This window comes from Globicephala melas, chromosome 1 (assembly GCF_963455315.2).
Source record: "Globicephala melas chromosome 1, mGloMel1.2, whole genome shotgun sequence".
Taxonomy (NCBI): Eukaryota; Metazoa; Chordata; class Mammalia; order Artiodactyla; family Delphinidae; genus Globicephala; species Globicephala melas.
The window spans coordinates 107,944,273-107,959,713 of record NC_083314.1 but is presented as its reverse complement, the minus strand read 5'-3'; the positions used below and the strand labels follow the sequence as shown (position 1 = coordinate 107,959,713).

Below are 15,441 nucleotides of genomic sequence, written 5' to 3'. Positions count from 1 at the left end.
CAGAAATATAGATCAATGGAACAGGATAGAAAGCCAAGAGATAAACCCACTTACATATGGTCACCTTATCTTTGATAAAGGAGTCAAGCATATACAGTGGAGAAAATACAGCCTCTTCAATAAGTGGTGCTGGGAAAACTGGAAAGCTACATGTAAAAGAATGAAATTAGAACACTCCCTAACACCATACACAAAAATAAACTCAAAATGGATTACAGACCTAAATGTAAGGCCAGACACCATCAAAGTTTAGGGGAAAACACAGGCAGAACACTCTATGACATAAATCACAGCAAGATCCTTTTTGCCCCACCTCCTAGAGAAATGGAAATAAAAACAAAAATAAACAAATGGGACCTAATGAAACTTAAAAGCTTTTGCACAGCAAAGGAAACCGTAAATAAGACCAAAAGACAACCCTCAGAATGGGAGAAATATCTGCAAATGAAGCAACTGACAAAGGATTAATCTCCAAAATTTACAAGGAGCTCATGCAGCTCAACATTAAAAAAACAAACAACCCAATCCAAAAATGTGCAGAAGACCTAAATAGACATTTCTCCAAAGAAGACATACAGATTGCCAACAGACACATGAAAGAATGCTCAACATCATTAATCATTAGAGAAATGCAAATCAAAACTACAATGAGATATCATCTCATGCCGGTCAGAATGGCCATCATCAAAAAATCTACAAACAATAAATGCTGGACAGGTTATGCAGAAAAGGGAACCCTCTTGCATTGTTGGTGGGAATGTAAATTGATACAGCCACTATGGGGAGCAGTATGGACGTTCCTTAAAAAACTAAAAATAGAACTACCATATGGCTCAGCAATCCCACTACTGGGCATATACCCTGAGTAAACCATAATTCAGAAAGAGTCATGTACCAAAATGTTCATTGCAGCTCTGTTTACAGTAGCCAGGACATGGAAGCAACCGAAGTGTCCATCAATAGATGAATGGATAAAGAAGATGTGGCACATATACACAATGGAATATTACTCAGCCATAAAAAGGAATGAAACTGAGTTATTTGTAGTGAGGTGGATGGACCTAGAGACTGTCATACAGAGTGAAGTAAGTCAGAAAGAGAAAAACAAATACCGTATGCTAACACATATATATAGAATCTAAAAAAAAAAAATGGTTATGAAGAACCTAGGGGCAAGATGGGAATAAAGATGCAGACCTACTAGAGAATGGACTTGAGGATATGAGGAGGGGGAAGGGTAAGCTGGGACAAAGTGAGAGAGTGGCATGGACATATATACACTACCAAATGTAAAATAGATAGCTAGTGGGAAGCAGCCGCATAGCACAGGGAGATCAGCTCAGTGCTTTGTGACCACCTAGAGGGGTGGGATAGGGAGGGTGGGAGGGACAGAGATGCAAGAGGGAAGAGATATGGAGACATATGTATAACTGATTCACTTTGTTGTAAAGCGGAAACTAGCACACCACTGTAAAGCAATTATACTCCAATAAAGATGTTAAAAAAAAATTAAAAGTTAGGAGATGTCACATAAAATTTTTGATCTTAACTTTTTTTAAAAATCAGGATATTTGACAACACTCGACTCACATTTCCTGTACAGCAACAACTGGTTGGAGCTGAGTAGTGGTTATTCCCTTTAGATGGGACACTCTACAGTTAACCTTGGCCCATGAAATCCCAAAGGCAGTTTGAGCTTGTGACCCCTGACCTACTGGATACAGCACAGGTATCTAAATATGGCATTCATGGCCCCTCACAGACCTCAGCAATCTCAGCCTTAATTCTATGACTACATAGACCACACTTTACTGACCCTTGAGCATGGGATGCCTTTTCAAGCCTTATCCCTTTACATGTACTCTTCTACCTGGAATGCCTTAGTCTCCTTTTTTCTACCTGTCAAACTCCTATTCAGTTTTCACATCTTATAAAAAGTGAAGATTCCTCAGCTCCAGCCCCAGAGACCATGATTCAGTAAGTCTAGCATGGGGCCCAAGAATGTGCATTTTTAATGTGCACCCCTAGGTAATTTTGATTTTGGGGTGGTCTGACAACAGCACTTTGAGAAACACAGCTCTAAGATTAGGAGGCTTTAAGTTGGCTAATACCCTACTGCTTCTCTGACATCTAATGACTTTATCCCCATCTCCACTTACATGTCAGGAGGATATAAAGTTGTAAGTGTTTGAAAATAAAGTTCTAAAACTTGCCTGTTTGACATTTCTCTTTGGAATTTGCTTTTTGATTCTTCAAAGGGTAGCTTACTTTCCCTGGTTCTTGAACTCAAAGGGTTTCCAAATCCTAGGTAAAAAGATAACATTTTGAAATAAATTGAATAGAATATCTGTATTCTATTCTAGAGTAGAATATCTCTCCAAACAGATATGATCTGGTTAAGGAGAGAATGAAAAATTCTTCTCAATAATCAAATTTAATGTGCATAGACAAAACAAAGGAGCAAAGCTAAGAGAATAAAACTATAAAACACATAGGTTAGCTTATTAGTCACTATATTAAAAGGTCCCCAACCACTATCATTTATTTATTTATTTATTTATTTATTTTTAAGCCATGTAAATGATCAAGTCGAAGTTCATTCAATATTTTCAATGGTCTGCAAGGGACTGATTTCCATCTGTCAGCCATCCTGGGAAAGAGTATCTCCATCTCCCTATCTTGTCTTACACTTACCAAGATTTTCACTTCTCTGTTTTGGTGAAATAGAGTGGATTCACCAGTAACTCAAAGGCCTAGTCCCATTATTTTTGGATTGTATATGATTTAAGCACAATATCTAATACAAGAGAAACTAATCTTTTCCTGTTTATTTATTTATACTTGAAAAGTCAATATTTCTATTAGAAATAAAAGTTATGTTTTTTGCTAGCATGTGAAAAAAGAATATTTTTTAAATTGGAACATTTTTGTTTTTCACAAACATTACCAGACTACGTGAGATCTTAAAATGGAGAGCAGGATAGTCTGTTTTATGAGGGAAAATTCGATAAACAAACTGAATTTGAATAGAGCCTTTACAAGATAAGGAGCAACAGAATAGAAAAAGCTCATTTCCTATATCGTCATCATGGAATAACCTTGACCTCTGTCCCTAGGGATAGGAAATGTTATTTGTGGGAGGGTCAAATTTTACTTTTGCTAAAAATTATAATCTTAACAAACTGAAACTAATTAAGCAAGCACACAAAAAAGAAAAAGAAAATTAGTCCCTAAAGCTTAACTGAAAAATATTCAAATAATTTCTCATAAAATTATTTCATTCTAACATATATTTCAAATACAATACACACATATATACAAAAATACATACATACAAATGAAATATATTTCATGCTATTTACCTGATGTTTTTGTCTTCTCGGTATCAGTTGAAAAGCTAGTAACTTCTATTAAGCTTTCATCATCAAAATCATCCCAAACTTCATTTCCCAATTCAAAGTTCACATTCAAAACTTCTGAAAATGAAGAATTACTTTTAACCGCATCTGTCAAATCCTGGTTTTCAGATGCATTAAGATTTCTGTTGAACAGCATTGTTTGAGGGGCTTTCTCATTTGAAGTTGTAGAATAGGTCCGTCTAGAAAAATCTGTCATGTGTATGTATAAATGAGTATAGGCACTTTTTAAACCTTAAGCATCATTATCTATTGACATATCAAACACATCTTTCAACTACTAAACAGAGGTCTTGAGTAGTAGTGTTCTAAAGCATTGCTGAGTATTGTATTCAACAATTTTATTTACTGTATTACATGTAGTGATTGACTGCTGCACTAAATTTAATTTTCAAGGTATTCTTCTAGACAGAATTAATTTTCCCTCTTAATTCCCACATAAGAATAATCTTACTCCAAGATTGGATTGTAATAGCTTCTAAAATGGGCTTCCTCCCCCATCTCTTCTCCCTACAAGCAGTTAATTTTGAGTATTGTTACGAAAATATATCATTATTTTTCTCCTTCTAAAATATCCTCAGTGTTATCCATTGTTTATAGCCTGGGTTTAGAGCCAGACTACCTGGGTGAAAATTCCACCTCCATCATTTACTAGTTGGATGATCTTAGACAAGTAATTTAAACTCTGAGCTTAGTTTTCTCCTCTGCAAAATGGGGATAATAATAGTACCTAACATGGAACCTCCCTGGCGGCATGGTGGTTGAGACTCCCCGCTCCCAATGCAGGGGGCCTGGGTTCGATCCCTGGTCCGGGAACTAGATGTCACCTGCATGCCACAACTAAGAGTTCGCATGCCACAACTAAGGAGCTGGCAAGCCACAACTAAGGAGCCTGCCTGCCGCAACTAAGACCCAACACAACCAAATAAATAAATAAATAATAGTACCTAATACATATGATTGTTATGGGGACTAAATGTCTTTACTTGTACAGTTTTCCATAGCAGTGGTTAATAAATATTCAATAATTCGCTTCTCCAAAAAATTTTATGCATATATACGTATTATATGTAAAGGATGTATAGCACACAATTTACAAATAATGATAAAATATACAGCATGCTTAACTGTAAATTCCATATATCTAATTGATTATCACTGAACGTTTTCATTGAATTTTGCCAAACTCTTGTATCTGTATCAACCTATGGTTACAATTTATAAATGAATGTAGTTCTCACATTCATTTGTCAATTCGAGCGTTGTTTGATATTTTTGTTGACTTTAATAAAAGTAAAACAATAAAGACATATGTTGGGATTTCACTCATTCACCCATAGCCTTAAGCAATTTCCTTGCTGAATTAGATAATAATTTTCAAATGCTAGAAGAATATTCTTTCAATTTTTCTTGCTATCCACAATATAAGGGCTACAGACATGACACACTGATAAATTAAATCTGCACTACTGTCATTTTCTCCATCACTTTCTTAGGTATAAACAATAAAAAAAACAATAAGTTAGGCCCTGATTTGTAGTGTTTGCTGATTTCCATTCTATAAGTATTCCCACCATGACTGATTTCAAGCTACAAATGTGACGTAACTGAATGCAAAGTTGGGAAGAAATGCACAATAGCACCCCTTTATACAGTATTTCCACCATACAGATATAAATATAGATGCAAATAATCTCAAGAATACAGATAACAGTAAAATGTAGTAGAATAATTAGGAAATGGTTAGTTTTTAATATTTATAACCTTTGTGTTTAATATAACTTAATTGTAAGTTTATATAATTAAACTTTAATGATGCCTGATTCCCCAAAATTTAATAATCATCTCACAAGCTAGTACAAGCTTGCTCCAGTAAAATTTAAAGTGAGTTTCCTTCACTTTAAATAACCTCTATCCTTTTCTTCACTATCCAAATCCTTCTCTATCCTTCAAATGTACCTACAACTCCAGTACACATTATTCTACTTTTGTGCCTTGATACACATACACAGTATGCTATGTCCTGAAAAGAGAAGTAGGTACAAAGTGCAGTGGAAATATAAAGAGAAGAAGACCATCTGGCTAGATGGGGACTGGCAGCTAAAGAAGGAAGAGACTTGAGCATATTTATATGCTGAAAAGAAAGAGGCCACAGGGAGAAGATACTGAAAATAAGGGCAAGAGGAGAGAGATAGCTGGTCTTCTAAAGACCCAGAGGGGGCAGAATTGGAAAGATTACGATTACAGGTGGAGAGATAAACTTTGAATAGAAGAAAAGATAATTCTTCTTTCAAAATAAATAGAGAGTTATGGATGGGTGCAGAAACAGAGAAATATAATAGTTGGGGGGGTGGAAAGTTGAAAGAGTTTGTATATTACAGGTTTGATTTTCAATTCTCCACTGATAACTAAAAGTCAATTTCATTTTATAGAAATGGCATTGCCTGGGAATCAAGAGATATGAAATCTATTTCTAGTCCTGCTATTAATTAGATATGTAATTTTGGGCAAGTCATTTAATCTCTGAGTCTTGGCTTCTTTCATTGTAAAATGAGAAATTGCACAAAGGTCCGTTACAATTTAAATTTTACAATTCAACATGCTTTCTCATAATTTCTGACATTTTTTCTTCTTCTCTTTTTGCACCTGGAATACAGATGATAAAAATTGCCATGTTTTTCTTAAAACATTCTTAAGAGCAGTATTTGAATACATTTAAAGTATGTTTTGTCACCAAAGACTAATGTGGAAAAAGTATAATGAATATACTCAATTACTATTAATAACAGTACCAGATATTATGCTAAGAGCTTTATATATATTATCTCATTTAACCCTAAAATCTCTAAAATATAACCAGATGAGGGAATTGAGATGAACTGGTAAGTATACTATGAAAAGTCATACAACTACTAAATGAGCTAGGATTTGAACCTAGACAGATAATCCCTAGATCCTGTAAGTTGAACTACTATATTATACAGCTTCTTTAAAAAAGGTGGGGGGGCATTCAGTAAAAGAGGGATACAGTTATTATTGAGGTTTAAACTATCTAGATGAGACTTTTATATCATAATACAAATCACATTTGGAATAGTGGGTGGGAAAGAAATAAAAGTAGAAAAACTATGTAAAGACAACATGAAAGTAGGGAAGGACAAACTCTGGTGTGGAGAAGGGCAGGGAATAGATCAGCCATACAAGGAATAAGTTAGAGAGCTACAGGTTGAAGAGAGATAAAAATAAGAGGATTGACACTCTTACACCTTCTATTCATGTTGTAATAATATTTTCAGGCTTTGAACAAATTGGATAAATGTTCTGATAGTCTAGGTAAGACCAGGGGATTTTTCTTGATCTGATATTGGGACTAATGGCTGCCACGGTGTCATAAGGGGTGATGGGTACTCCAGCCCTTGCCTACCTAAGATCTTAAATTATGGCCAGAGAAAGCAATAGAGTGAAAGAATGAAGGAAAGAGTGGCAATAGAAGTCAAAAACAACACACACATGAAATTAATTGTTTTTAGAAAATCCCAAGTTTACCATTTCCACATACAGCCACTTGAACAAACAACTCTGTGGCCAGAATTATTTCTCACACGTTTTAACAGACTGCTATTAGTATAGTAGCATGACCCAGAGAAATGGTGCTATTAATGGCAGGACCCTGAGAAATGATGAAACAGGCCCAAAGTTGAAGAATTTATATGCATTATCTCTTTAATTTAATGACAGACACAGATAAAAAGCAAATCTATATTACAAACCAGCTATATCGCACAAACTAGGTTATAGTCTCACATATCATAGAGATTGTAAGAATCATAGGTTTAAGAACTGGAGAGATATTAAAGGCCACCCAATTTAATCCCTTAATTTTAAAGATAAGACTAACACCCAAAGAGGTTAAATAATTTTCCCAAGGTCACACAGCTATTTTATAAAATGGACTAATTTTATAAATAAAAAATTATTTCAAGTAATTCTAAAGACATATAAAAGTAATCGTTCAGCATTTTAATACTTTGCATATCCTAAGATCCCTTATATTCTCAGCTTTTCCTAATATTATCTTTTTTTTCTTTTGCGGTATGCGGGCCTCTCACTGCTGTGGCCTCTCCCGTTGCGGAGCGCAGGCTCCGGATGCGCAGGCTCAGCGGCCATGGCTCACGGGCCCAGCCGCTCCGCGGCATGTGGGATCTTCCTAGACCGGGGCACAAACCCGTGTCCCCTGCATCGGCAGGCGGACTCTCAACCACTGCGCCACCAGGGAAGCCCCCTCATATTATCTTTAAATTAAAATAGTCAATGCTATGTACGAAAAGATTTTTTAGGAATCTATGATAGACACAACAAGACCATCTGAAATAACAGACCTAAGAATTTGAAACTGCTTCAATAAGTGAAGAGAAAAATGTTGCCAAGTTAATAATCATAATTTTAGATTTTGGTTTTTCAATAACATTGCTTGTCAATCCAAAGTAGTGAGAAATCATTTTCTCTCTCAAGTCAATATCAACAGTAATTTACCTTTGTCTTGATATGCAGATGGTTCTGGTTGTTGACTTTTTGTGTAGATCTCATGCTGATACCTCTGCTCCATTATAGGCAATTCGGGTATGTTTAAATATTCTGACCTTTATAAAGATAAATAAAACCATAAAAATGTTAAAGAAAATATTAAAATTAATCTGACTTTGAAAACTACTGATTCATATAAATGGGAAAAAACTGGTTTAGCCACTCAACACTTCTATGATAAACTGTACTAGCCTGAGTAGTAAAAGGTAAAAAAATAGGTGTTTAATGGAAGTGACAACTACTTAGGTCACTTAGTCATCTTTACATTCCCCCATTGGGTAGATTTCTGCTATTTGTGTGTAGCCTTAAAAATTTATTTCTAATGCTTCTTTCAGTTAGATAACAAAAGTTAGGATCTCTTGAAGTAGTGTTGGCATCTATTCTGATTGGTCAGCGGCTGTTCTGTACTGGTTGTTAAGTATATTAAATGTCATCCCAGCATATAGAATGCCCTTATCTGGAAGGGAAATTACATATACTGTTACCTTTTAGGTATCATAATAGGAAAAGAATGCTGAATTATCATCTAGGGCCCTCTGAATATGAGCTTTGGTTATTTCATCTATATAATAGGATAAAAATACCTTGGTTTATGAGCCAGGTTGTTGTTAAGTTCAAAAGAAAGAATGCACAAACATGCAATTTTTAAATTATAAAGTATTTTATAAATCTGATGTATTATTAATATAGAGTGGGCCCCTAAATGGAAAATATTAGACTTTGTACACCAACATGACTTCTCTTTTTAAAGTATACTCTTGTCATCTTAAGTTTAAAAGGCAGAGAGAGCCTGGAGGCATGACACATAGGATGGGTAGTTTTCCAGGAAAGAGCAGATTAGATCAATGTTAAAGTATCCTTATGACTGCAGAGTTCTAAATAAATTTGGGGTGTAAAAGATAACAAAACTCTCCTGATGTAATTACCTCATTATGGAACTAAATGATTACTGTGATTTAAAGGTAGCCAGTAACAATCTTTCTCTGAATAAATGACTATTTGGAGGAACAGAGAGTTTATGATGAATATTTTACCTCAGATATTAACATTATATTTGTACCTTGATATACTGGTAAGAGAAGGTTTTGGAGTAAAACCAAACTCTTTAAGGTCCACACTTTGAGATTTATTCATCTGCATCTATTAATGAAAAATTAACAAGTTCAACTATCAATTTCATATCAATACACCTTTTAACAAATAAGCCAAACAGCAAAATTCCTGCTGATACATATAGTCCCCAAACCAATAAATTGTGAGAAACTCAAGCTAGTTTTCAACTCAAATCTCCTTCTCAGGCCCTTCTTAAATGTTGATATTCTTCATGGTTCTTCATCACGAGGCCTTCTTCTCTTCTCACTCTCACTCATTCTCAATCATAGATCTCATTTACTCCCATGGCTTCAATTATCATCTACACATGAATGACTCTCAAATCTATAGCTCTCTGTAGATTTGAGCTTAGCTCTCTTTCTTGATTTTCTAGCTCAACTCTCTCCTGACTTTCAAACAGCTATTATCCAACTGTCTATAGAACATCTTTACCTAGACATCTTGTAGGCCTCTAAATTCAGTATTTCCCAAATGAACTTATCAAGTCTCTACTCCTCCAAACTTGTTTTCCATTTAGAGTTTCTACCCTAGTGAGGCCCCACTTTTTTCCCAGTTGCTCAAGCCAGAAGGGCATCATCTTTATTCCTTCTACTTCACCCCTTATAACCAATAAGTAGCAAGGTAGTTGTTTCTACCTCTGAAAAATATCTTAAACCCAGCCACTTCTCTCCATTGCTACTGCCATTACACTAGACTAGGCCATCGTCTTGCCTGGACTACTGCAAAACCTCCCTAATGAGTCCTTATGTTCCTTTTCTATTATCCTCTAATGCATTCTCTACATTGCATCCAGAGTGAACTTTATAAAATGTGGTTCCAATCATGCCACTGATTAAAGCCCTTCAGTGATTTCCCAGTACTTTCAGGATAAAATCCAAATCCTTAAAATAGCAAAAATGTTTTCATGATCTAGCTCCTACTTCTTCAGCCTTATCTTTCTCCACTCTCCTACTTGTAAATGAACTCCAGATATACCGTATTACTTCAGTTTTTAAAAAGATCTCTATCTCTTTCTCAGCTCTGAACCACTGCATATTCTCTATAGCTGAAATACTTTTCTATCCCTCTTTACCACCACTCTGGTACTCACCTCTCCATACTTGCTTATACCCATATATCATTCAGGTCTCAATCATGTTTATTAGGAATCCTTCCCTGGCCTATCAAATGTGGAGTGAATGCACTTTCTATAAGTTCAAGTTATCTTACACTTCTGTCACAGAATCACTCATCACACTGTATTGAAAAAGCCTATTTACTTATTTGTATCCTTCACTCAAACTGTAAGCTTTATGAGGTCTGGGACTAAAACGGTCTTATCACTGGATCTACGACACCTACTATAGTGCTTGGCACATTCTTGGTGCTCGATGAATATGGAAGGAAGGAAGGAAGGAAGGAAGGAAGGGAGGGAGGGATGAAGGGAGGGATGGATTATATGGAATAAGTACAAAAAAAAAGGTAGGAAAAACTTGGGACACTAAAAAATAATTGTCTCAGAAAAGGTGGTTGCCATTTCAAACTGTAAACCTCTCCATGTTTCCCAATATTCTCCTTGTTTTAGCCTCATGACTGAGAATCTTCTTTCTTATAAAAGACCTAGAGAGGAGACCTTCAAGATGGCGGAAGAGTAAGACTTGGAGATCACCTTCCTCCCCACAAATACAACAGAAATACACCTACATGTGGAACAACCCCCACAGAACACCTACTGAATGTTGGCAGAAGACCTCAAACTTCCCAAAAGGCAAGAAACTCCCCACGTACCTGGGTGGGGCAAAAGAAAAAAGAAAAAACAGAGACAAAAGAATAGGGACAGGACCTGCACCAGTGGGAGGGAGCTGTGAAGGAGGAAAAGTTTCCACACAGTAGGAAGCCCCTTCACTGCTGGAGACTGGGGGTGGTGGTGGTGGGAGCTTTGGGGCCACGGAGGAAAGCGCAGCCACAGGGGTGCGGAGGGCAAAGCGGAGAGATTCCCGCACAGAGGATCGGTGCTGACCGGCACTCACCAGCCCGAGAGGCTTGTCTGCTCACCCGCCGGGGCGGGCGGGGCTGCGAGCTGAGGCTTGGGTTTCGGTCGGAGTGCAGGGAAAGGGCTGGGGTTGGCTGCGTGAACACAGCCTGAAGGGGGCTAGTGCGCCACAGCTAGCCAGGAGGGAGTCTGGGAAGAAGTCTGGACCTGCCTAAGAGGCAAGAGACCATTGTTTCAGGGTGCACAAGGAGAGGGGATTCAGAACACCGCCTAAACAAGCTCCAGAGATGGGCACGAGCTGCGGCTATTAGTGCACACAACAGAGACGGGCATAAAATGCTAACGCTGCTGCTGCTGCTGCAGCAACCAGGAAGCCTGTGTGCAAGCACAAGTCACTATCCACACCTCCCCTCTGGGAGCCTGTGCAGCCCGCCACTGCCAGGGTCCCGTGATCCAGGGACAACTTTCCCGGGAGAATGCACGGCATGCCTGCACCTGTTGCAACGTCACACTGGCTTCTGCCACTGCAGGCTCGCCCCGCATTCCGTACCCCTCCCTCCCCGCCGCCTGAGTGAGCCAGAGCCCCCGAATCAGCTGCTCCTTTTATGCCGTCCTGTATCAGTGAAGAACAGACGCCCTCAGGCTACCTTTACGCAGAGGTGGGGGCCAAATCCAAAGATGAACCCTGGGAGCTGTGCGAACAAAGAAGAGAAAGGGAAATCTCTCCCAGCAGCCTCAGGAGCAGTGGATTAAATCTCCACAATCAACTTGAGGTACCCTGCATCTGTGGAATACCTGAATACACAACGAATCATCCCAAAATTGAGGCCGTGGACTTTGGAAGCAAAGATATATATTTTTTTTTCCTTTTTCTCTTTTTGTGAGTGTGTACATGTATGCTTCTTTGTGTGATTTTGTCTGTATAGCTTTGCTTTCACCATTTGTCTTAGGGTTCTGCCTGTCTGGGTTTTTTTGGTTTGTTTTTTCTTTTTTAGTATAGTTTTTAGTGCTTGTTATCATTGGTGGATTTGTTTCTTGGTTTGGTTGCTCTCCTCTTTCTTTCTTTCTGTTTTTTCTTTTTCTATTACTTTAATATTTTTATTTTTAATAATTATTTTTTATTTTAATAACTTTATTTTATTTATTTTCTTTTTTTCTTTTATTCTCCCTTTTCTTCTGAGCTGTGTGGCTGAGAGGGTCTTGGTGCTCTTGGCCGGGTGTCAGCCTGTGCCTCTGAGGTGGGAGAGTTCAGGACATTGGTCCACCAGAGACCTCTCAGCTCCACGTAATATCTAATGGCAAAACCTCTTCCAAAGATCTACATCTCAACGCTAATGCCCAGCTCCACTCAACGACAAGCAAGCTACAGTGCTGGACACCCTATGCCAAACAACTAGCAAGACAGGAACACAACCCAACCCATTAGCAGAGAGGCTGCCTAAAATCATAATAAGGTCACAGCCACCCCAAAACACACGAACAGACACGGTCCTACCCACCAGAAAGACAATATCCAGCCTCATCCACCAGAACACAAGCACTAGTCCCCTCCACCAGGAAGCCAAAACAACCCACTGAACCAAGCAGACACTGGGGGCAGACACCAAAAACAATAGGAACTACAAACCTGCAGCCTGTGAGAAGGAGACCCCAAACACAGTAAGTTAAGTAAAATGAGAAGACAGAAAAACACACAGCAGTTGAAGGAGCAAGGCAAAAACGCACCAGACCTAACAAATGAAGAGGAAATAGGCAGTCTACCTGCAAAAGAATTCAGAGTAATGATAGTAAAGATGATCCAAAATCTTGGAAATAGAATGGAGAAAATACAAGAAACGTTTAACAAGGACTTAGAAGAACTAAAGAGAAAACAAACAGTGATGAACAAAACAATAAATGATATTAAAAATTCTCTAGAAGTGTTCAATAGCAGAATAACTGATGCAGAAGAATGGATAAGTGACCTGGAAGATAAAATAGTGGAAATAACTACCACAGAGGAGAATAAAGAAATAAGATTTAAGGACAGTCTCACAGACCTCTGGGACAACATTAAACACACCAACATTCGAATTATAGGGGTCCCAGAAGAAGAAGAGAAAGAGAAAGGGACTGAGAAAATATTTGAAGAGATTATACTTGAAAACTTCCCTAATATGGGAAAGGAAATAGTCAGTCAAGTCCAGGAAGCACAGACAGTCACATACAGATAAATCCAAGGAGAAACATGCCAAGACACATATTAATCAAACTATCAGAAATTAAATACAAAGAAAAAATATTAAAAGCAGCAAGGAAAAAACAATATACAAGCGAATCCCTATAAGGTTAACAGCTGATCTTTCAGCAAAAACTCTGCAAGCCAGAAGGGAGTGGCAAGACATATTTAAAGTGATGAAAGGGAAAAATCTACAACAAAGATTACTCTACCCAGCCAGGATCTCATTCAGCTTCGTCAGAGAAATTAAAACCTTTACAGACAAGCAAAAGCTGAGAGACTTCAGCACCACCAAACCAGCATTACAACAAATGCTAAAGGAACTTGTCTAGGCAGGAAACACAAGAGAAGGAAAAGACATACAATAACAAACCCAAAACAATTAAGAAAATGAAATAGGAACATACATATCGATAATTACTTTAAATGTAAATGGATTCAATGCTTAAACCAAAAGACATACACTGACTGAATGGATACAAAAATGAGACCTACATATATGCTGTCTACAAGAGACCCACTTCAGACCTAGGAACACATACAGACTGAAAGTGAGGGGATGGAAAAAGATATTCCATACAAATGGAAATCAAAAGAAAGCTGGAGTAGCAATTCTCATATCAGACAAAATAGACTTGAAAATAAAGACTATTACAAGAGACGAAGAAGGACACTACATAATGATAAAGGGATCAATCCAAGAAGAAGATATAACAATTGTAAATATTTATGCACCCAACATAGGAGCACCTCAATACATAAGGCAAATGCTAACAACCATAAAAGGGGAAATCGACAGTAACACAATCATAGTAGGGGACTTTAACATCCCACTTTCACCAATGGACAGATCATCCAAAATGAAAATAAATAAGGAAACACAAGCTTTAAATGATACGTTAAACAGGATGGACTAAATTGATATTTATAGGACTTTCCATCCAAAAACAACAGAATACACTTTCTTCTCAAATGCTCATGGAACATTCTCCAGGATAGATCATATCTTGGGTCACAAATAAAACCTTGGTAAAGTTAAGAAAATTGAAATCATATCAAGTATCTTTTCTGACCACAAAGCTATGAGACTAGATATCAATTACAGGAAAAAAAAAAGGTAAAAAATACAAACACATGGAGGCAAAACAATACACTACTTAATAACCAAGAGATCACTGAAGAAATCAAAGAGGAAATCAGAAAATACCTAGAAACAAATGACAATGAAAACACGACAACCCAAAACCTATGGGATGCAGCAAAAGCAGTTCTAAGAGGGAAGTTTAGATCAATACAATCCTACCTCAAGAAACAAGAAACATCTCAAATACGACCTAATCTTACATATAAAGCAATTAGAGAAAGAAGAACAAAAAAACCTCAAAGTTTGCAGAAGGAAGGAAATTATGAAGATCAGATCAGAAATAAATGAAAAAGAAATGAAGGAAACAATATCAAAAATCAATAAAACTAAAAGCTGGTTCTTTGAGAAGATAAACAAAATTGATAAACCATTAGCCAGACTCATCAAGAAAAAAAAGGGAGAAGACTCAAATCAACAGAATCAGAAATGAAAAAGGAGAAGTAACAACTGACACTGCAGAAATACAAAGGTTCATGAGAGATTACTACAAGCAACTATATGCCAATAAAATGGACAACCTGGAAGAAATGGACAAATTCTTAGAAAAGCACAACCTTCCGAGACTGACCCAGGAAGAAACAGAAAATATAAACAGACCAATCACAAGCACTGAAATTGAGACTGTGATTAAAACTCTTCCAACAAACAAAAGCCCAGGACCAGATGGCTTCACAGGAGAATTCTATCAAACATTTAGAGAACAGCTAACACCTATCCTTCTCAAACTCTTCCAAAATATAGCAGAGGAAGGAACGCTCCCAAACTCATTCTACGAGGCCACCATCACCCTGATACCAAAACCAGACAAAGATGTCACAAAGAAAGAAAACTACAGGACAATATCACTGATGACCATAGATGCAAAACCCCTCAACAAAATACTAGCAAAGAGAATCCAAGAGTACATTAAAAGGATCATACACCAGGATCAAGTGGGGTTTATCCCAGGAATGCAAGGATTCTTCAATATATGCAAATCAATCAACGTGGTACA

General features: G+C 37.3%; 1 protein-coding gene across 6 annotated transcripts in view; it reads right to left on the bottom strand.

Moving 5' to 3' along the window:
• Positions 1–15,441, bottom strand: part of HFM1 (helicase for meiosis 1) — a 134,848-nt gene that overhangs the window by 11,646 nt on the left and 107,761 nt on the right. For 3 of the 6 annotated variants that reach the window (XM_060302908.1, XM_060302919.1, XM_060302915.1), the window contains 4 exons: positions 9,061–9,140; positions 7,950–8,056; positions 3,363–3,608; positions 2,214–2,304 (listed from right to left, as the gene is read on the bottom strand). In XM_060302908.1, coding sequence (XP_060158891.1) covers positions 2,214–2,304; positions 3,363–3,608; positions 7,950–8,056; positions 9,061–9,140 — 524 coding nt within the window. Of the gene's footprint in view, positions 1–2,213; positions 2,305–3,362; positions 3,609–7,949; positions 8,057–9,060; positions 9,141–15,441 lie in introns of those variants that run through there. The other 3 variants (XM_060302910.1, XR_009564767.1, XR_009564766.1) reach the window with 3 other exon arrangements.